Source organism: Emydura macquarii, unplaced genomic scaffold (genome assembly GCF_026122565.2).
Source record: "Emydura macquarii macquarii isolate MOO-44397 ecotype Brisbane River unplaced genomic scaffold, CSIRO-AGI_Emac_v2 contig_2297, whole genome shotgun sequence".
NCBI classification, from domain to species: domain Eukaryota; kingdom Metazoa; phylum Chordata; order Testudines; family Chelidae; genus Emydura; species Emydura macquarii.
This window is the reverse complement of record NW_027132434.1, coordinates 203,300-227,104: the sequence shown is the minus strand read 5'-3', so window position 1 is coordinate 227,104 and position 23,805 is coordinate 203,300. Positions and strand designations below refer to the sequence as shown.

The 23,805-nt window shown below is 40.8% G+C and overlaps 1 protein-coding gene across 4 annotated transcripts in view; it reads right to left on the bottom strand.

Annotated features, from left to right (window-relative positions):
- Nucleotides 1-23,805, bottom strand: part of RNGTT (RNA guanylyltransferase and 5'-phosphatase) — a 411,810-nt gene that overhangs the window by 274,022 nt on the left and 113,983 nt on the right. For all 4 annotated transcript variants that reach the window (XM_067560703.1, XM_067560706.1, XM_067560704.1 and 1 more), the window contains exon 9: nt 6,927-7,062. In XM_067560703.1, the coding sequence (XP_067416804.1) occupies nt 6,927-7,062 (136 nt within the window). The remainder of the gene's footprint in view (nt 1-6,926; nt 7,063-23,805) is intronic.

Below are 23,805 nucleotides of genomic sequence, written 5' to 3'. Positions count from 1 at the left end.
AATCTTGTTTAGACAAATTTTGAGCAGCAGAAAAACAAGCAAAAGAAAAAAAAAAGATAGATTCTAAGCCTAAGACTCCCACTGCATCTTTTACCCTATTGCTTCAATATCTATTTCAGCAGAATGCCAAAAAACTTGCTCTTCTTTCAAACTTTGTTGTAAAATTAATATGTTAAAAAAATCAGCACCATTTGGACCACCTCTTTCTACATCTCCATTGTGCCAAAGTGGAATATCTACATCATGACCAATAAGAAAAGATTATTTAATTTTGCAATTACAGAGTTAACTTCAACAGCCCTTCAGCACTAATTAGCAACAATCTGTTAAAACAAACTTTCATCTTATGGATTAAAAAAACTAACTGAATATATTTCTAATGTAAAGAACAGTTGTGGGGAAAAAATCATCTAGCACCAGCATTAAACAACAAACCACCTACTAGACTGAACTATTGTGAGGCTTATATAATGAAATAGAAATTCCATTTTCAAACACAAAAATAATGTATCTGAATGCGCAATAAATTCCATAAGCATATTCCATTACCCATGACTGATCATACTAATTTAGAAATTTAAATTATGAAGAAGGATTTATGCTATGGAAAGTTTTAATTTTATCTCATGGTACTTCAGCCAACCAAGCCTTTTTAATTTCATTCCATTTTGATTTTCACTTTATGAAAAAAATTGAAAGAGAATCTTATAACTTATGAACAATTTTGTACCAATAAAGTGAGCTAGTAAAATGTATTAAAATACTAAATGTTTTACAAAACATGTAAAGTCATAATCCAGGATGTTATTAAATAATTTGTAGAAACTGAAATAAACAAACAGTGACTGGTTGGGAGTCCATTCCAAAGTTAGCTTACTGTTGGGAAAGGACTTCACTTAACCCTCTTTCCTGTTTGCCAGCAATTTGGGAGCTATCAGTCTCAGCCTGGAACACCAGACCAGAGCATCATAAACACTATCAGCCACAAACACGAATGAATATCTATACATAAAAGTCCTTGCCCCACCAATCCACACACTTGTACTGAGAATTCAGCTCCTACCATTTCCAGCAGCCCCTAATGTCAAGCTCTTGTTAAATACACAAAGACGAGAGGTTCCCCACATCCTCCCATATATACCAATTCTAACTAGCCCTTTCAATGACTTTCCTGCAAAGAGTATTACCACAAGATAGTGATAGCAAACAGCTTAAATGTCATCCCTTACCCCAGAATGTTCAGTGTACTCTTATATGTCCAAGACTGAAAGCTTGTGACAAAATACTCCTAGCCAGGTATGATGAGTGTCTGTGTTTCTAATGGGTTCCTGTCAAATTCCCAAAACAAAGTCCTCCAAGTGTACAAGGAGCATGTTACATGCCAATTTGATGTTACATTTTGCCAGAGGGTGTATTCCCTGAATTGACATACCTGCGTTTATCCTAGAAATTGACAGTAATGAAGTCAGCCATCTTGTGTGTTCAACAGCTGCCTGCTGAAGTAACACAGCTAGAAGTAATCTGTGGCCCTGAAAGGCAAGGCCGTGCTGCAGCTCTGCTAATCAGTATGGGAGGATGTGATAAGAAGTGAATATACTGTGAAAATAGAAGGAATGTTTGGACAGCTGATCTTAGTTTTAGGTATCTGACACAAGTTTTATTGTTATGATTAGAAATGCTTTGCTGATAAGGAGAATAACATATGTTCATCTATATATTTTATATATTTTTTAATTGTCATTTCAACAAGTTTACCTCATACTGAAGTAAGGCTTACTTTGGTAATTCACAGATTATCCGAGACCCTTTTAAAAAAGATATGTAAAACATTTTCACCCTCCAGTCCCCTGGTTAGTAAGCAATTTTGATGAGCAATTACAAATGTATGTTAGCAGCTCAGGCTCTTCATTTTGAAGCTCCTTCAAGAACTTTTGGATATATGCCATCCAGTCTTATTGCCATTTAATTTATGAATTTTTTTCCCAACACTTCCTCCTTAATTCACTGGAAAAAGTAGGTATTTCTCCAAAATCTTCTGAATTAGACCTGATGCAAAGAAATCACTTAGTTTCTCTGCAATGTTCTTATCATCCTTCATTTTAGCCCCTGATAAACTAGCGTATCCACAGATTCACATGCAGGGTTCCAGTTTCTGATATATTTAAGGATTTCCTCACCCTCTTTGTTTAATCAGGTTCAATTCTCCCACTCACCAAAAATTCCCTTGACTTGGTTTTCACCAAGTACTGCTCTCTCAATAGCTGAGATCTTCCTCTCTGACCACTACATAATCTCTTCCAGCAGTGCTCATCAACACCCTCCCACATCATTCAGCATTGATAACTTCTTGTCATCCCTGACCTCTCTTCCACTGATATGGTTTTTTATTCTCTCCATGTTTCATATCCTACACTCAGCTGTTTTACCCCTAAATGCGGTTGGAAGGTCCGCCCTTCCAACTCCAGCCCTTGCTCATCTTCCCCTATTCCTATTCTTGCACTGCAGTGTCTCTGACAGATATCTTGTGGTCAAGCTGACTTCCTCTACCAGGTATTTGTTCTCCTGTCCTCCTTCACTTCTGACATCTCTCCAGCTGAACAATCTACTTCTCCAAATTAACTGAATCCCAAAACCACAATTTCAGCCACCTTTGACTCATTCCTCAAAATCTTTCCCTTCTCCTGCTTCCAAATCAGACTCTGCATACGATCTTGCTGATTTCTTCTAAAGAAAATTGACAGAATACGATCTGACCTCTCCCCTTCCCTTCGATTCAGCTTCCCTTCCTCTCCTACAACTCTCCTCCTTCTCCCTTGTCACAGATGCAGAAGATTCTCATTTGCTCTTCCCTCCTCAAATCCCTCCACCTGGCCCAGTGACCCCATCTCATCTCCTGATCTCCCTGGAGCCCATTCATCCCCTCCCTTATTCCTTTCCTTAACTTCTCACTCTTCTCTAAAGCTTGCTTGTATTGTGAGGCAGAAAAGAACTAGTTTTGCCATCTTAAAAAAACAAAAACAAAAAACACCCTTGATCCCATTTGCCTCTCCAACCACCACCCCATCTCCATTCTCCCTTTTATCTCTAATCTCACTGAATGCACTTTCTACAATCACTGCGGAGTTCCTCTCCTCCGATTCCATCTTAGACTGTCTCCAGTCAGGCTTACACTCAACTGAAACAGCTCTTGCCAAAGTCTCTAACAACTTCATTTTAGGCAAAGCTCAAAACCAGTACTCCATCCTCATTTTTGTTAACCTCCTTCAACGCTGTCAACCATACTCTTTTTCTTGAAATCTTATCGACCCTTGACTTCCATGACTCTTTTTTCCTCCTAGTTCTCCTCCTCCTTCAACGTGTCTTTTGGCATGTCTCATTTCCCCATCCAAATTTTTGTAGTGGTTCCAAAGCAGTGTGTCCTCTCTGTCCCCTTTGCTTCTCCTTTTACAATTTGTGTCTGACTAATCTCATCTAGAAACACAAATTCAACTACCCTTTCCATGCTGATGACTCACAGATCTACTTCTCTCCTCTAGAACTGTCTCCTCCTGTCCAAATTAACATCTTGAACTGCCTCTCCTACATCTCCTCATGGATGTCTAGCTGTCAACTCAAGCTCTACATGGCTAAAACAAAGCTCTTAATCTTCCCAAGTCTTCCCTGCTACCTCTTTTTTTCTATCACTGAACATTACCACCAACCTGCCTATCACTCAGGTCTGTAAATCTGGCATCATCTTCAAATCAGACCTCTCTCCGCGGCCTCTCATCCAGGGCATGTCTAAATCTTGCTGATTCTTTCTGCATAGTATCATCAACATATGGCCTTTTTTATCAATCCACACAGCTAAAACTCTTGTCCAGGCTTTCATCATTTTGCATCTACCTTCTCACTGGCCTTGAAAAATGCAATCTTGCCCTTCTCACATCCATTCAGAATGCTCCTGCAAAGATAATTTTCCTAGTGTATCAGTTTGACCGTGCTCCCTCTCTGAATCCCTCCATTGGCTCCCCTTCTCTATTCCATCAAATATAAGCCATTTATCTACACTTTCAAGGCCCTTCATGGTCTAGTCCCACCCTACCTATCATCTTTCATTCACTATCGAGCAGTTGATTCCCACCTCTAATCAGCCCATGATGCCAGCCCTCCATTGTCTACTTGTTACATTTTCAAAAAAGGACGGTCGTGCTTTCTTCCATGCTACCTTTTACACTTGGGAGGCACTGTCTGTAAACATTCACAAAACTAATACATATTCCACCTTCAAACCCTCCTTAAAGTTCTCCTTTTCTACGATACACACAAGAAAAAACATGACAACAGTTATGCTGCTGTTGTGGTGAGACCATTGCCTAACATGCAAATCAATACTGTCTCATTGTTTCCTTATACTCGCTTATCTGTCTTTATCCATCTGTTATCTCTTGTTTTATACTCTTTGGGGCAGGTTCTGGCTTTTTGTTCCATGTCCATACAATGCCCACCACAATGGAAGTCCTGACCATGACTAGCACCTCTGAGACTCTACTATAATATAAATAATAGAATCCCCATAACTATACATTAAGTTGTATATGACACTCTTATATTTTAATAAGACTAGACATTGCTTTGTCTGCCTTTCACATACAATGTATTATAGGTCCTGAAGGCAGACAACTGAATGTAGCTCTGATCACTTCAGTTTCTATTGAGATGTCAGGGTCAGGCTTTCATGCTGCACAACAGCCCATGGGTAACAATATGAATAGTTCCATATATAGAAAAGTGAAGATATCCACAAATTCATCCCTCTACATCTGCTTTTTGGTAGCACTCTCATTGGCACAGTTGTGGGAAAACATGTCTGCTGGCTGGAAGGTCACTGTACCATTAAGTTCTTTCAGGGTCCACAAGCTGCAGCCAATCTTCGTCCACTGCCATTCACCCACTGCCCACATAGTCATTGTGGTTGCCATTCTGCTGGAGTCTCTGCAACCTCTGTCTGAGGCTGCCCATGCATGCCAAGGAATCTTAAAAGACAAAATCTGACACTTGGGTAAGTGACAGGAGAATCACCATTGGCGTAATCTAACTGTTAGATTCCCAAAGACAGCTTGAAGTAACTGTGGCACTGTGAATTTGGGGTTGCTACTTCTGTGGATAAGGATAGAAAGGTAGGCAGGCTACCCCATTCAATGGGAGAACCCCCCAAAGGTATACCTTTGCACGGAAAATAAGGAATGCAGAGCTCTATAACTACTTCTGGTCCTTTAGTCAGCCATTTGTCTCAGAAAGGTACTCAGCATGTCACCAAGAGAACAGTAAATGGGCAGCCTTACAGAGTAGCTAAAGAACAGCAGCAGAGACTCCAGCAAAATGGCAACCACAATCAATATGTGAGTTATGTATGAGTGGCAGTGGACAAACACTGATTGCAGTTTGTGAGCCCTGTAATATCTTTACTTCTCTTAAGGTTCTGGGAAAAGGTGTGGAGGAACAAAAAAAGCAGTAATCAGGGGTATCATTTACCTCCAGTGATTTACAGATTCCTTGGCTGTAAGCAGTTCCCACCTTTACAAAGGTATACGACTTTCCTGCAACAGCCTCTGGTCCTAGAACTCCTCAACTGTGTACTTCTGTTTTCCTGGTGCTCCCTGCCTTCTGCTGCTGCAAGGGGGGTGCAGCAGCTTTGTCTCTGTACTTAGTTGCCTGCTTCTCTGCCTTCCACTGCTACTCATGCCTCCAGAGCTACAGGGGGCACCCTTTCCAAGGGCACAGAGCTCCTTCAGACAACCCTCTCTCTCAAGATGACAGCTTAGTTTGTGACCTGCAATAGCTCATTCGGGAGACAGAAGAGGGTGATTCCTAAATATGACAATCCCAAGGAGTGGTACAGACCACAACAGGAGGGAGCACAAGCTCCAGGAGGCAGAGGAAATGGGAACAGCAGCAGCAGTGGGATCGTCTTCTCAAGGAAAATCCAGGGGGAAAGAGGCAGGACCCCCTACCTTTGGTCTCCCTGATATCTGTTAGAGCAGACCCATCAGGGAGGCTTCTCTTACCTAGTCACCATACAGGTGTCATTATCACACCCCTCCCCGTGGGCAGATTCCAACCCTACCAAGACCTGCTAGCCAGTTTGCTTGGCTTACATGCTGATATCCCTGTTGAGGGCCAATGTAGCCATTTTCTCCCCAAAAAGGAGAGGTGAAGAGAGGGAGTTTCTCTCTCGTCTCTCTTCTCCTGATAGCCCAGGGAAGCAATACTCAGTTTAAAATGCAGGCCTGAGTTACAAAACAATTATACGGGTATATTATAAACTCAATTTTCAAATAATCTGTCAGTTTAAAAACTTCAACAAGTGCTGAAAATTTTATGAACTTAATGGGCCTCATAGTTGGCAATATTTTAATCAGCGATAAATAGATAAACTTTACAATACAGGGTAAAAGTAGCACATAAGCCACAAGACAATAATTAAAATCAGCTGAAAAATGCAGGTCGGAGAACAACAAAAGGCTCCTTTCAATGCAAGTTCATTTAAAGGCTGGCAAATGATTCCTGAAAATGGTGTAGAAGTTAATTCATCATCACAGTGTCAAAGGAGATAAGTGTAAAGTTTCCTGTCATGTTTTATTCCTTTTTGTTATCCTCCTCCTGCTCTTTTCCAGAGGCTGCCATCTCAACACCTTGATTTCAGCTTGAAAAGAAAGTGAGCAGCCCCCTGCAGAACAGTCATCATTGCTGCTCTGTGGGTGGGGACTGGTAAGAAATGATGTATGAGAAAGTGATGATCACACTGTTCACTAGACACTGAACACATTACTCTTGTAATTCTAACATTCACTGCTACCTCCAGGACTGCAAGTCTGTCTTAATTACTGAACATAGGAAAATAACATAATAATGATCACAGGACATACAAACATTATGCACCTTACCCCATCCAACAAAGTGTTTGTTAAATGTGTGCGAAGATCTTTACGAAATGGAAACTCCAGGTTAGATACGTGAAATACTGAGTTATCTCTGCCAATCATATAAACTTCATTCTTGCCATCAATCAACATCATATACCTGCAATGAAAACATTAAAGAAGACATTATACTTCTAATTACCTCCTCTAAAGGTAATAACATTCATAACAGAATGAAGCTATTAAAATGCATTAAAATGGGAAATTTTATAGGTAATCATATAATGATCATTACTTTAGAAAAGTGCCTTTTTAATCTCAAATAACTACAGACAGATATTTCAATACCTAAAATGTACCTTATCCAGGTTAAAATCACAAATAAGCAAATTTTAGCTATAAAGATGACTGACTGTTGAATAGATATTAAAACACAGGAGAGGTCTGAGTCCTATAACAATGAAACTTCGTGACTCAAGCAAAACCTAGAAAAAAAAGAGCTCCCTTATCAGATGGTTGTAAAAACACTGGACCAGATCCTCAGCCAGTGTAAATCAGCATAGCTCCACTGATATTAAGAGAACAACAGCTATGTACAACAGCTACAGTTCTGGCCCTTTATTTATTATGTACATTGCAGTTGCACCCAAAGTCCTAGTCAGTATTGGGGCCCCGTTATGGCAAGCACTGAAACAAAAGCAGTCAGAGACAGTACCTGCCCTGAAGTACTTACAACCTGGGAGGCAAAAGAGCTTACTATCTTGAAAAATGAGTTCTACGATTACAGCTCAGTTGTAAGTGCTTCAATTCTCTACTGTTAATTTATTAGTTCTGATAGACTACCCAAGAGTACTAAATATTGTATTCTATGATACAACTGACAGATTCCTTAACTTAGTGGGACGTGTACAAATCTTCTTTTAGCAACTGTTCCTTCAGTCTATATTCAAGTTACTTTCACAGCAAGCCATATGGCTTATCAGTTTAAAACCTTTCACAATTTCAACCATCTACATCAAATTAACATTTAAAATAAAAGTTTTAAGGAGATTCAAAAAGAGCTTTCATATTTGGAAAGCTTTCAAATATATTGGACTCAGACACTCCTGCATAAAAAATCTTAATAGTTTTCATAACTGATCCACCTCTCCTTCAAGATTCCTGGTTCTAGAGGGACAAGCCATCTAACAGCAGCCTCTCCTAGAAGTCACTAGCCCTAGTGAACAGTTGCAAGCCAAACACAGAGGACCTTTGCTGTCAGAATGACAAAGCAAGGAGTAAGCATCCCCAAAGAATCCTTTTGCCAAACAGTTTAAGTAGTCTCTTCCAAAGATCTTGTCAAAGCAAAGCTTTGCAGGGGAACAGCACAGCTTCATATGCAGCTTCCATAAATGTTTTCTTTCAATAGTTTAAATACAAGAAACAATTACAGTTTGGCATAACTAGCATTCTGCACTCAAGAGACCAGAATTTGGATGGACTGTTTCCAGTCAACACTGAGTTGCACTGGCACGGAGCTGTGTGAGATAATGCTTTAAATTACTATCAAGAGATATACAGAGAACTGAAACTTTTATTTCTTTATATGTATGAAAACCTCTGCAGGTGCCCATCTCATGCTATGAGCACTCATTTCATTAATTAAAATTCACAATACAAATATACAGTATAAAGGACTGTTCTTCCCATCTCAACATACACAAATATCCACCAGCTAATAAGAGGAGTTTAAAAAAACCCAGACCCCTCCAGTCCTCAGCCCACTTACTCACCATTACTGGAGGATAAAGATGGGCTCTGTAGCAAGCCAAGAAAACTTAAATTCAGACTCTAGCAGACCAAGTTAGAGGAGCAAGTTCTAAAATGGAGACTCTCACAGAGTGAGCCTGGTCAACTTTCCCTCCTTCTCAGAAAAGAAAGCTCCAGTTTTACCACCTCGGTTAATTGCAGCTTCAATTGTTCGGTATACAGAAGTAACATCACAAGTAATCAGATTGCAAATCTTTTACAAGTTTATAGGTTAACACCACTGCTAAATTCTAGAAACTTTTTGGAAGCCAATGCAGGCGTTGGAGCACTGACTAAATGGCATTCTGCACTAGCTTCACTTTCCAAGTGGCTTCAAGGAGTAGCCCCATGTAAAGGGCATTACAGTAATTAATACTTAGTCAACAGAAGCCAGGTCCAACATGGTAGAATGTAGAGATGGATGTCGTCAGAGTACTGAATACACCAACACCACAGTCCATGTATCTCCTCCCTCCACCCATTTTGTGGCCTCTATATATGTTGAACAAGACTGGTGACAATACTGGCTCCTTTAAGAACCACTGGTACCCTTTCCCATCCTCACTCTTGATAGGGAAACACTGAAAATGTCAACAAACAATGGACTTACCCAGTGGCCTTCACCAACCAGTAAGTATAATGGTCCAACTCACAGATTTAGCACAAAGCCAGAAGCCACAGAAACTTAAAAAGCCATACTGTGTTAAATTTAACCAAAGATAACTTCATGTTTGCCTCTGAGACTCTTTTGTGTTTCCATGACAATAGACAGCTCAAGATGAATCTTGGTTGTTTTGACTGCAAAATAAAAGGAATTTCTTCACAGTGAGAACACTCAAGGATTCACCAAGTTGTCAATCACTCGAAAGGGTTGCCTTATGGAAGGCTGCATGGAAAATATGGTAGTGGTTAAAAAGATTTATTTTTTTGTACTTCCCAGCCATCCATGGTACGTAATCTTAAAAACAAAAACGGTGAGTGACAGTTGTTCAGACTCAACCTAAGACTCCCCTTAGCAGACAGACGACAGATTATATTCATTATATTATATTCATATTGAAAGACAAAGATTACTATAAAATCCTATCAAATCATCTACCAAGTGTTCAGTCAGAAGAACCCATTTATCCCACAAGAATATGTAGAAGACCATTAGTTCCCTTAAGGTCCAAGGTTGGAACATCAAGATAGATCAATATGGTTTGAAGTTGGGGCGCTCCTACCAAAGGAGACAATAGGCAATCTACCACTGTAACGTTGGTGCCTGACTCAAACACCAAATCACTTTATTGCAAATATAGAACTAGGAATATGAAGATTAGTGTTTTAATTAGACATGATTACGTTCATATAAAAGTGATTCAAGGTCCTTTTTAGATATGCACAGTAACCATTCTAAATGATGTTATTACAGAAAAACAATTTTTTTAGTAAAAAAGCTACATCCAAGTATTTATAACAGATAGCAAAGAAACTGCAAATGCATAATTGGCTGCCTTGAAATAAACAGAAGTTTCCTAACTGTTGGACTGCTGAAAGTCCACAGGTAGCTGGCTGGTCATTTGGTGCTGGACCTCCTTGTTCCTGGCTGCAAAATGGCATTATAAGACAACTAAAAATATATTAAATACTTTCCTAATATTACTTTTCCATGTAAGCAATTCTGTAGTTGCCATAAGGATATTACACAATCACAAGCGGGAGGACAGGTGGTTCATGCAAACATGAATAGGAGAGGAGGCAGTCTACTACAATTTCTATTAAGATGTAATTCACACTAAGAATGTTTGGGAACCCTTGTACTAAAACCTTCAGCTGAAGATACTTCAAAGGAAAATGATTTAAATGAAAAATAAAAAGGTGACTCAAAAATGTAGGAACACTGTTTAAGAGGTACCATACCCATTAAAAAAAAGCTAACTAGCCGTAGATATTCCCCATATATAGGCTTGGCAGAATTATTTTTTTAATAACTTCCATGGATAATATCAATGTTCATTTTAAAGTATTTTTTTCAGATTTTTATGGATTTAAATTTTCATAGTTGTGGGCAATTATGGGTGGTCAGATACTTATTTTAATGATTCAAAAAGTTAAAGGCTTATAACCATTAAAAGCATGAAGTGTGAACATCACGTCCAAATATACAAAGTATTTAGTCTTAAATCAAAATGAGTTCTCAAGCAGCATTTTTCTTGCTTTGCTTATTTATAAATTTTGGTTATCATAGAAAATATTTTTTCATTGGTTTGCGTAGATAAGATGAAATACTTTTATCAACATTTAAGATAAAAATCTAATCCTTCCAAGACTACTCATCTAAACTTTCATACATGTTAAAGCCAGAAGGGACTACTCTATTCTGACCTCCTGCATAACACAGGCCCATCAATCTTTCCCAAAATAAATCTTGTTTGAATCACAGCATATATTTCAGAAAAATACCCAATCTTGATTTTAAAATTGCCAATGAGGGAGAACTTGTTACAACCCTTGATAAGTTGTTCCAATGGTTATTACCCTCTTTGTTAAAAAAATTATACCTTATTTCCAGTTTGAATTTGTCTAGCTAAAACTTCCAGCCATTTGGATCTTGTTATATCTTTTCACTGCTAGACTGACGAGCCAATTATCAAATATGTGCTTTCCATGTGGGTACTTACAGACTGTAATCAACTCTCCTCTTAACTTTTTCTCTGCTAAACTAAACAGATTGCACTCCTTGACTCTATGCCTATAAGGCATGTTTTCCAGTTCTACAATCAACATTCTTCTTGAAGTATGGACATCAGAATTGGACACCATATTCCAGTAGTAGGTATATCAGAGTGAAATGTAGAGGTAATATAGCCTCCCTAATCCTACTCGAGAGTCCCCTGTTTACGCATCCAACGACCGCATTAGCCCTTTTGGCCAGTGTTGCAGTATGAACCCATGTTTTGCTGATTATTTGCCATATGTCCCATGTTGTAAGTATTGCCTACATTCTTTGTTCCTAGATGTATGACTTTACATTTGGCCATACTGAAATTGCTTAGTTGCATGCTGCTTACCAAGTGATCAATATTGCTCTTTTTCAGTGACCCATCTCCTCCATTATTTACCACTCCCCTGATCTGTGTGTCATCTGCAAACTTTATCAGCGATAATTTTATGTTTTCTTTTAGGTCACTGAAAAAAATGTTAAATAGTGTAGGGTCAAGAACTGATTCCTGAAAGACCCCACTAGAAACACACACACTCAATGATTCTCCCCTTTAGAATTACATTTCAAGACCTGTCAGTTAGGCAGTTTTTAATCCATTTAATGTTAATTTTGTACCGTTCTAGTTTTTCTTTCTAATCAAAATGTTGACTAGCATGAAGTCAAATGCTTACAGAATTCTAAATATATTATGTGAACTCTATTACATTTATCAACCAAACGTGTAGTCTCATCAAAAAAGATATCAACTTAGTTTGACAGGACCCATTTTACATTAACCCATGTTAATTGACTTTAATTATATTACTCTCCTTTAATTCTTTATTAATCAAGTCCTATATCAGCTGATCCATATTTTTTTTTTTTTAAACTCAGGATCAATGTCAGGCTGACTGGCCTAGAATTACCTAGATCAATCCCATTTACTCTTCTTTAATACTGGCACAAAATTAGCTCTCTCTCAGTCTTCTGGAACTTCCCAAGTGTTACTGCAACTCAACATTAATGGTCCCGTAAGCTCCTATGCCAGTTCTTTTAGAACGCTTGAATCCATGTTATCTGGATCTTCTGGTATTAAAAAAAAAATCTATCTTTAGTAACTGCCATTGAACATCCTCCTGAGACACTAGTTAATAGAAGTGTTTCTCTATCATCATATTATATAATTACATCATCTGGTTTTTTCACCTAATACAGAACAGAAATATTTTTGAACATCTCTGCCTTTTCTGCATTATTATTGATAATTCTACCATTTCAAACTACTAATGAACCAGTACTATGGTAGGATTCCATTAGTCCCAAACATACTTAAACATATGCCTTTAACCCTGCTTGCCATAGATGTCTCCTTGTGTCCTTTTACTTCCATTATCTATTGTCTAGAATTCCTAGATTCTGCCTTCTATTCATTCCTATCAACTTCCTCTTCCTTCGGTTTACTTTTATTTTATTTTTAAAGCTGCCTTCGCTTCTCCTCTAAGTCAGGTTAGTATTTTAACCAGTGAGACCTTTTTTCTCAAATACTGGGACTGGATTTTACTAGTAAAATGTTCTTAAAAATTCTATATCATTCACATTTTTCTGTTAGTTCTTCCTCACAGCTGATTGGCTCAATTGTTTTCAGCTTTGTTGAAGCTGTCCCTTTTTTAAGCACCAGGTGTGTGTGCGTATTACTGGTTTGGATTTTATTATGTTTGCACATAATAAATGTGATCGAGTCACAATCAATTATACCTAAACTATCATTAATTTTTAGTTCTGTGATAATTCCTTTGTTCTGATAGTCTATTTACCGTCCTTCTCTCAGTTTCAAAAGCAAGAACTCCTTAAACTGTCAACTATTTAAGCAATAGCTGTCATAAAGACCAGGGTACAAAACAAGTATTTTAAATACAGTACAAGTGTTAATAATCCTTTAAAAAATTGTAAACAGTTACCTGATAGAAAACATTGTTAAATATAATTTAAATAAACTTGTCTATTTACTTGAATATTTTTAATTAATTCAGCAGAAGTTTATACCATGCATTTTTTGGCAATTATAAGTTAGTTACAACAAAACACCACTACAATGTTAACTGTGTTAAAAAATCTAAACAGAGATAAATCCAACCAAAAATATTCATTTTTTCCAAATGATTTATTCAAACTAATTTTATTTTAGACTGTAAAGATTGTGAGGGAACAGACAGACAGCATAAAAGCACCACTCTGTGGTGACTGTAGCATGTAACTGTGAAGACTCTCAGCATAACAACTTATTAGGCTGGTGTTTAGAGATTCTTCTGTGCATACAAATATTCATCCTTTAAAAAAAGTTTTTAAACTGAAATTTTTTGTCTGAACTTCAGAGTTTGCAGTCCCTCCTTTGTTAGGGCATGTTTTTGAAACATAATGAGATATTTCATGGGGGGGGGGACGACACACGACATTTCCACACTATTATGTAATTGGTGAAAACTGAAAATTAAGGCCATCTTAGTTCAATGGGTAACTAAGAAAAAATTGGCCATTTTTCCCTCTATGAAAATGAAGATCTATATAATCACTTTATGTGGAAAGACAGATTGTGTACTCGAAAAAACTCAGGTCAGCCTTATTAATATGTATTTTCATCAAAAAAGAAAAAGGATAATATTTTATTGCCATTTTTCCCATAACAGATTTAGTGCAACACTTTTAAAAAGTTAAATTGGCTGGTACATAAAATGGTAGACTACAGAGCAGGTGGGAAATCAAACATATGGCCTGTTTGATATATTTATATGTCTTTGATAGGGATACAAACTATGTCTACCCCTTTTTCAGACAATGTGATACATTTGTACAAACTATGCCATGTAAGGTATCATCTGAAAACTCATGATTTACTGATCTTTATTGTCCTGGTAAAATAGGTGTGGCAACATTGTATATAAAATTATAAAATTCTACTGTATGATGTTACTAAGACATACTCCAAATCTGGAGACACAGTCACAAACCAGTTCCTCAGAGACAAAAGGCAAACTGATGCCTCAGCCAGGTGTCAACAAAATCAAATGGACCATCACCTGGTTAAGTGGCCATTTTTTGGCAGGAAAAAGGGTGTGAGAAATTCATATCCCAATAAAGAAATAGCTGGAGGTTCCAGTCCTTACAGATTTCTGTATCCTGAACCATAGTTGGAAATAATTCTCAAAGAAGAGGAAAAGGTATAAGAATGGGGAACAGATACCATAAGATATTCCTCCCTTTCTCTCTACCCATGGCAGCCATAACACCTGAGAACAAAGGAACAGCTTTGGACTGAGGGAGGAATGCTGTCTGAAAGGAATTCAGCCAGTAAGACTGCTGAAGTACGTAGTAAGAGACTTCTGCTTTGAATTAATTTAGCTTATTAAGTTAGGTATGTTAACATTTTACCTTTTATTTCTTTGTAACCAATTCTGACTTTTATGACTCATTACTTGTAATCACTTAAAATATATCTTTCTGTATTTAATAAACTTGTTTTATTGAAGTGTTTGGAAAACTCCATTTGAGTTAATAGGATTTGTGTTTTCTATTAATAAAATGATGGACTTTATATGAGCTTGTGTTGTCTAAGAGAGGTGTGGGCAGTGCAAGACGCACATTTTGGGGGGAATGTCTTGGACTGGGAATTTCCTGATCTTGCTCTGCAATGTAGTTCAAGAGTGGCTGGCCATAATACTCATACTGTATAGCTGGGAGTAATTTTGATGCTGGAGGCTGAGTGAGAGAAGACCAGGAGTGGTTGCTCTTACAGCAAAGCAGCGTAAAAGGCACTGCAGCTTGGAGAACTGAGGGGAAACAGCAGTTCAACAGTCCAGATTGTACGCTGGGTAATATCATAATGTCTCACAGGATGCATTCAGATTGCTCAGAATCTAATCTTTAACTTTTAAAAAGTTTCTTACCCTCAGGCCAAAGAAAAACACATACCCCCTTCTTAATGTGAAATGAGTTGTAAACTGACACAATGGTATCTGCCTGAATGTGAATACACCCTCAAACATTGGCTCAGAGGTGTGAGCTACTCTGTTACCAATTAATTTCACTGAACTGTCAACTCAAAAGCCCTCTGGTGATGTTTCAGTGTCAACATTTAATTACTAATTATTTTAGTGCACGGAATGAGGGAGAGGTTAGAAGCACAGTACACAAATTAGGAGCTGACTGATTCTTGAAGCAGTTTGTTCTGGAACCCACAAGGGTTCTTGATTTAGTCCTAAGTGCAGAACAGGATCTAGTCAAAAAGATTAATACAGCTGAACCACACAGTAATAGCAACCATAATGTAATTAAATGTAACATCCTTACAGGAGGAAAAATGCCATAGAAATCCACCTCAGTAGCATTTAACTTCAAAACAAAAATGAGGAAGCTAGTTAAACAAAAACAGAAAGGAACAGTCACAAAGGTGAAATGCCTTCAAACTGCATGGAGACTACTTAAAAACACCATAACAGAGGCTCAAACTAAATGTATATTCCCCAATTAAAAGAAAAAGAGTAAGGGGACCGAAAAATGCTACCATGTCTAAATAGCACAGTAAACGAGACAGTTCAAAGTAAAAAGGCATCCTTTAAAAATTGGAAGTCAGATCCTACTGAGGAAAATAGAAAGGAGCATAAACTTTGGCAAATCAAATGTAAGAGTATAATAAAGGCAAGTCAAGAAAGAATCTGAAAAGCAACTAGCTAAGGACACAAAAACTAACAAAGTATAAGAAAAGCAGGAAGCCTGCCAAAAAATCAGTGGGCCAGTGGATGACTGAGGTGCTAATGGAGCACTAAAGGAAGACAAAGCCATGACGGAGAAGCTAAATGAATTCTTTGCATCAGTCTGCACTGAAGATGATATAGGGGAGATCCTCATACCCAAGCCATTCTTTTTAGGTAACAAATCTGAGGAACTGTCTCACACTAAGGTGTCAATAGAGGTGGTTATGGAATACATTGATAAATTAAACAGTAATAAGTCACCAGGACCAGATGGAATTAACACAAAAGTTCTGAAGGAACTTAAAAATGAAAGTGCAGATCTACTAACTGTGGTATATAACCTATCATTTAATTCAGGCTTTGTACCAAATGACTGGAGGATAGCTAATCAACAACTTTTAAAAAAAACTCTAGAAGCGATCCTGGCAATTACATACAGGTAAGCCTAACTTCAGTATCAGGCAAACCAGTTCAAATTATAGTAAAGAATAAAATCAGACACAAAGATAAACGTGTTGGGGCTGAGTCATCACGGCTATTTTTAAGAGATTTTATGCCTCACCAACAAACTAGAATTTTTTGAGGAAGTCAACAAGTATGTGGACAAAGGTGATCCAGTGGATATAATGTACTTGGATTTTCAGAGAGCTTTTGATAGTCCTCTTACCAAAGGCTCTTATGCAAAGTAAGCTGTCATGGGATTAGAGGGAAGGGTCCTCTGACGGATCAGTAGCTGGTTAAAAGACAGAAAATAAAGAGTAGGAATAAATGGTCGGTTTTCAGAATGGAGAGAGGTAAATAGCAGGGTCCCCCATAAATCTACTGGGAATTGTGCTGTTCAATCTGGAAAAAACGGTGAACAGCAAAGTGGCAAAGTTTGCAGATGATACAAAATTACTCATGACAGTTAAGTCCAAAGCTGACTGCGAACAGTTTCAAAGAGATCTCACTAAACTGAGTGATCAGGCAAGAAAATGGCAGATGTAATTCAATATTGATAAATGCAAAGTAATGCATATTGGAAAAAATAATCCCAACCACATACAAAATGATAAGGTCTAAATTAGCTGTTGCCACGCAAGAAAGAGATCCTAGTATCATCGTGGATAGTTCTCTGAAAATATCTGCTCAATATGCAGTGGACGTCAAGAAAGCTAACAGAATGTTAGTACAATAATAATAATAAAAATAATTAATAAGGATACAATGTTAGAAACTGTTAGGAAAGGAATAGATAATAAAATAGAAAATATCATTATGCCACTATATAAAGCCATGGTATGCCCACACCTGGAATATTTTGGGTAATTCTGGTTGCTCCATCTCAGAAAAGATATCTTAGAATTGGGAAAGGTATAGAGAAGGGCAACAAAGACAATTAAGGGTATGGAATAGTTTCCATGAGGCGAGACTAAGGGTATGTCTTCACTGCCGCAGCAGCAGGGATCAATGCAGTGGATCTGTGTAGCCCTGGTCAGTTGGCCAGAGAGTGCTCTCTGGCCAGTTCAATTAGTTCACCTCCCTGAAAGGAGTACGGCTGACTCAACAGGAGGGTGTCTCCCATTGACGCAGCACCATGAAACCATCACAGTAAGTCAACGTAAGTATGTCGACTGGAGATACGCAAGCTATGTAACATAACATAGCTTGCGTATCTCCCGTCAATGCCAGTATAGACCAGCCCTTTAAAGACTGGGCTTGTTCAAGCTTAGAAAAGAGATGACTACGGGGAGGATATGATAGAGTCTATAAAATTATGAATGGTATACAGAAAGTTATTTACCTCTTCACATAACACAAGAACCAGATGTCACCCAATAAAATGAATAGGCAGCAGGTTTAAAACAAACAAAGGAACTACTTCTTCACACAATGCACAGTCAACCTTTGGAACTCATTATTATGGGAGTTGTGAAGGCAAACTGGGTTAAAAAAAAGAATTGGATAAGTTCATAGAAGACTGGCCCATCAATGGCTATTAGCCAAGATAGCAAGGGACTCAAACCCATGCTCCTGGTGACCCTAAACCTTCAATTGCCAGAAGCTGAGACTGGACAACAAAAGATGGATCAAGGGCCTACCTGGATTCCATATGGGGGTGCTCATGTGTGCCATGCACCAGAGCCAGAACTGTCTGAAGTAGTCTCTGTTGACCCGCGTGTCCATGCATCGTCCACGTGGTTGCATCCGAGATCTTATGAGGCTGCATGCATTGACACCCCCCCTCAGGTCCCTCTGACCAGCGGGCTAGAGCCCATAGCAAAGGGGATGGGGAGTGAGACTGGAATCCAGATAAGGACCACACCTCTTGAAGAACCATCAGTTACAGTAACTAACCTCCCTTTCTTTTTTGAGTGCTGATCCCTATGTGGATTCCATACATGGGTAGCACAGTAAGCAGTATTCAGTTTGGACATGGAAGTGAGGGCTCAGTAGATGTGAGAGCTCGTAGGACTGCGTGGCCAACTGCCACATTTGCAGCAGCCAACTGGGATATGGTGCAATGAGTGGTGAATGTATGAATGGAGGACCATGTCACTGCCTTACAAATGTCATCCATGGGATGTCTGAGAGTAAGGCTGACATGGTGGTCTGAACTGTGGTAGAGTGAGCCATAATGCCAGGTGGTTCAGAGAGTTATGAAAGAGCGTACCATTCCATGATGCAGCAGGCAATCCATTTGGAAATGCATTGGGATGAGAGGGCTATAGTGAGAAATAAGGTTCGGAAGGCATGTGTGCACTGAAGGTAAAAGGCTAGCACGTGACAGACATCAAGACAGTGTAGGGTACAAGACCTGGCAAATGTGTGGTGTTTTTGGTAGAATGTAGAGAGATGGCTGACTTGACTAAGGGGAAACAATGAGGTTACTTTGAAGAAAAACTTGGAGTGGAGTCAAAGGGATACTTCTGCCTTATGGAACACCATGAAAGGTGGGTCCGCCCTCATGGCTGCTAGTTCATTGACATGCTGGGCAGAGATGATGACCACTAAGAAGATTATCTTCATTGTCAAGTGGATGAGCAAGCAAGCTGCTAGTGGCTCAGAGGGTGGTTTGGCGACTGCTGATAGGACAAGGTTGAGGTCCAACGTGGGGGGAAGGTGTTAAGGAGACCATGAAGGAACCTAACTGTGGTTGGGTGGCTGAAGACCGAGAAACCTTCCACAAGTGGGAGGAACACACTGACGGCTGCCAGGTGGACTTGAATGGAGGAATGGGCAAGGCCTGAAAGGCGAAAATTAAGTAGATAGATAAGGATGTCCAGTATGGATTCTGTGTCTATGGGGTGGCAGTTGTGTGATGCCCACTCCGTGAAGCATTGTCACTTGGCCTGGTAGCATGCTTTGGTAGTGGTGTGGCAGACATGGGTAAATATGTCCTATTCTGACACGGAGCACGCATTGTCTATTCGTGAGCCCCATCGAAATACTAGGCCATGAGGTGAAGAGGGTCCAGGTTGGAGTGACTGATTAGTCCCTGTTATTGCGTGAAGAGGTTTGGGAGGTGGGGAAGGCGGATAGGTGAGCAGGCTCACAGGTGAAGATTTTTGAACCAGTATTCACAGGGCGAGAAGGGGATTATGAGTATGAGGGTTGCCTGGTGTTGCCTCACTTTGAGGAGTACTTGTGGAAGAAGCGGAATGGGGAAAAAGGGGTATCGTAAGTTTATTGTCCAGGTGAGCCCATCCCCATGTGAGCTGTGCCTGAGGGCCCCTCTGGAGCAGAAGAAGGGAAGTTTGTGGTTGGCGGGTGTTACAAAGATGTCTCATTGCGATGTGTCCCACTGATAGAATATGGTGCGGAGAATGGGGTTATGCAGTTCCCACTTGTGGTTGCAGTGGAAAAAGGGCTGAGGGTGTCTGCTAGATTGTTGTCTGTGCATGGTACTTGTGTTGCGTGGAGTGTTACTCGATGCTGTAGGCATCAGTTCCACAGCTGTATTGCTTCCTGACAGAGGGCTGGTGATCTGGCACCATCCTATTTGTTTATATAGATGACTGTTGTCCGAAAGAATTTGTATGTGTCGGGATCCAACAAGTGGAAGGAGAGCCTGGCAAGTATGCTGGACCTCCTGTAGTTCAAGGACGTTAATGTGCATCCGTGCTTCTCTAGGGAACCAGAGGCCTTGCACCATATGGCTTTGTATGTGGGTGCCCCAGCCTATGAGGGAAGCATTCATGGTGAGAGTGGGATGGGGAGAATTGGGGAGGGCGGCGGGTCGAAGGGAAAGCCCACCATAACCTTGGATGGGTCACACCATAATGACAGGAAAGCGAGTACCACAGAGGGGAGGAGGACCCGTTTGGTGAGACGGTCCTTTTGTGGGTCATACACCACACGCAGCCACATTTGAAGGCACCTCGCATGCAAATGCGTGTGTGGCGTGATGGATCTGCATGCTATCATATGCCCTGGGAACAAAAGGCATTGCTGGAGACGGGTGCATGGGCAGTGTCTCAGCCACGTGATTAAGGCAGTGAGCATGACAAAACCGTCTTTCAGAAGGAATGCTCTGTCTGCACAAAAGTCCAAGCTTGCTCCTATGAAGGTGAATTTTCTGGTTGGAACGAGGATGGATTTTGCCTCATTGATGCATACTCCCAGACTGGACAAGAGTTCTCGTAGCGTGCTGTTAGTGACAAGAAAGCTTGCTCGGGACAGTGCGACTAAGAGCCAGTCGTCCAGATAGGGAAAAAGGGAGTGGAGTGGCCCAAGAATCTCATTTGTGCTACCACAAAGGCCAAGGCCTTTGTGAATACACGAGGGGTGGTGGCAACGTGGAAGAGGAGTACACAGAATTGGTAACGGAAGTGTCCCACTGTAAAATGAAGAAACTTGCGGTGGGTGGGATGGAAGTCCACATGGAAGTATGCATCCTTCATATCAAGAGCCATGCACCATACTCCGGGGGGTAAGGAAGGAATACTTTGGGGGAGGGTAGTCCTATGAAATCGGAATTTGCAAATGAATTTGTTTAGTACCCGAAGGTCTAGGATGGGACACAGATCTCCCCCTTTCTTCAATAAGAGGGAAAAGAGTGAGTAGAAGCCATGGCCCTGATGACGTGGCACTAGTTCTATGGCTCCTTATTCGAAGAGGATGCATGCTTCCCCCTGAAGGAGGTCCAGTTGTGCTGGGCGTGTTTGGTCGGCTGAGGTGGGTGGCAGGGGGGTGGTGGGGAAGATGTGGATTTCTCTGAAGTACCCCGTGTGTACGATGTCTAGCACCCAGCAATCGGTGGTGATCTTGTTCCAACTGTGGACAAAGAGAGCAAGATGGCCCGTGAAAACAATCAGAGTACCCAAGGAAGGGTTCGGGCAAGGTTTGCAGGTCTCTATATAGGAGTCAAAAAGGACATCTCGAAGGTTGTTGGTGGGAGCCATAGAGGTGGAGGCAGCAGAGAATCATGGCCATTGCGAAAGCTATCATCACCGCGGTTGATCTTGTTGGTGTGGCACGGAGGGCTGATAGGTGGGCCTGGTAGGGTAGCGTGGGCAGAAGACTGGCATGTTCTGGTATCAACCGGGTCCGGAGTATGTCGGCCTAGTGACCTCAGTGTGGCCCACGAGTCCTTAAGAGAATCCAGACTCTCATCGGTTTTATCACTAAACAACTTCTGGCTGTTAAAGGGGAGCGTCTCAAGAGTGGTTTGTACCTCCTTCAGGAATCCCAACGTCTGCAGCCAGGGGTCCAGTCTGAGCACTACCCCCAAGGACAGGGAGAGCTCCGCCATATTTACCACATCAACTGCTGCCTGAAGGACAACCTTGGGGACCAGCTTGCTCTCATCAATGAGTGATTTTAAGTCATTCTCCTGATCCTCTGGCAAAGAAACTTGGAACTCTGCCAGCTCTGCGTGCAACCTGAAGTCATACTTTGCTAATATGGCCTGGTAGCTGGCTATTCTAAACTGTAAGCCCGCCAAGAAGTAGACCTTCCTTCCAATAAGGTCAAGCTTCTTGGCAGACTGGTATGGGAGAGTTGTTCAAAAGTGGTGTTGTCTGGCCTTTTGCCTCACTGCCTGCACCATGAGGGAGTTGAGCAGTGGGTGGACAAAGAGAAAAATCGATGATCATCAGGTGGGGACAGTGTAGGAAGAATCAGTGCCTCATCTGGGGATGATAATGCTCCCATTGGTATCAGTGATTCTGTCACTCCGATGATTCCGACAGTGCCGGGGGCAGAAGTGGTGCCACGTGGCTCCTCATAAACAGAGGATGTATACTCCAATGGGGGGGGGGGGTGAGTCGTAGGGCTGTGGTGCTCTCGGTTGCCAGTAAGGCCAAGCATGTTGGTCCTGTTGCACCAGTTGGCCATGTGGGTACTGGAACCATGTCTCTGCCAGGGTGCGTATAATGGTAAGCACGCCTGGTGTTGATATCGCGGGCTATGAGACAGCAAAAATGACAGCCCCAGCTCTGATGAACACTCCGAGTCCGAGTGCTGTTTGGGGAAAGGCAGTGTCATCGAAGCTGTTGGTGCTGGTATGGCTGGTGCCATGGGTGGTCAAATAGGTGGTTTGCAGAGGAGCAGCGGTTCAGCCACCGGAGACAGATCCCGCAGGATCTCCCATTCTCCGTGTCGAGGCAGAGAATTGTCCAGTGGTAGAAACAGTTCTGCCATGGGTGTCAGAGGCAATAGTCTATCTGGTGTGTACAGTAACAGCAACATACTCAGTCCCAGGCAAAGTAAACGTGACGGACCTGGTTAAGTCAATGGTGCACAAGGAACTGGTGGTATGCCGATTGTTACGGTGGCCATGGGCTCCGGTCTCTCCAAGTGTTTTCTCTTCCAGTCTGCCCTTCTTTGTCTGTGTGTGACTTGACATCACTCAGGGAGATAACATTGCGCTTGGAGGCAGATTGTGCTGGAGATCCCTGTGTCCATGGCTATGCTTCTTATGAGCCTTATGGGTCTTACTCTGCACTGTTGGTACTGAGCCAGCAGGGGATGTACGCATCGCCAGTGCGGCTGATTGTTCCGTCGGTGCCAGGTCTGAGTGTGCACATGGATGCATTGCTTCCTCCATTAGATGCTTCCGGAATCTCAGCTTTCTAGCCTCTCAGGTCCATGTTGGGAATGACCGGCAGATGGAGCACCAAATAACAATATGGGACTCACTTAGGCAATATAGGCAGCGTTGGTGTTTTCACTGATTGAAAAGGATTGTGGGAAAGTAGCACAGTTCTTAAACCCGACCTGATGGAGCACTGTCCCGCCAAGTGGATGGACTCCTCAAATACAGTCCAGCAATGGTTGCTAGTAGAACTTAACTATTTACATCAGTCAGTTCTGTTGTAGATAAGGGTAGTATATAGAGTCCTCAATTTATACTTCAACCCACGGACCATATTTAAAAATGGAATTCAGCCTTCTCTACCAAATGATTTTAACCCTGCCTGCTACCAGGCAAATGGCCATTCTTACATAGAACAGTGACTGGAAACTTTAGACATTTGCAAACAAAAAGCACAGTTAAAAATAAAGGTTCAGAATATTTCAGCAAAGTTCAGCTAGTACACAAAAGCCATACAGCACTTTCTTTACAAAAGTATTACTTTTTTTAAAAAGGTGAGAATATCTGGACATTAATTATTAAGTGATCTAGCCAATTCTCCATTGCCATACAAACCATCTTTAATCATTATCACCCTTCCCAACTTGCAACGCCTGCCCAAAC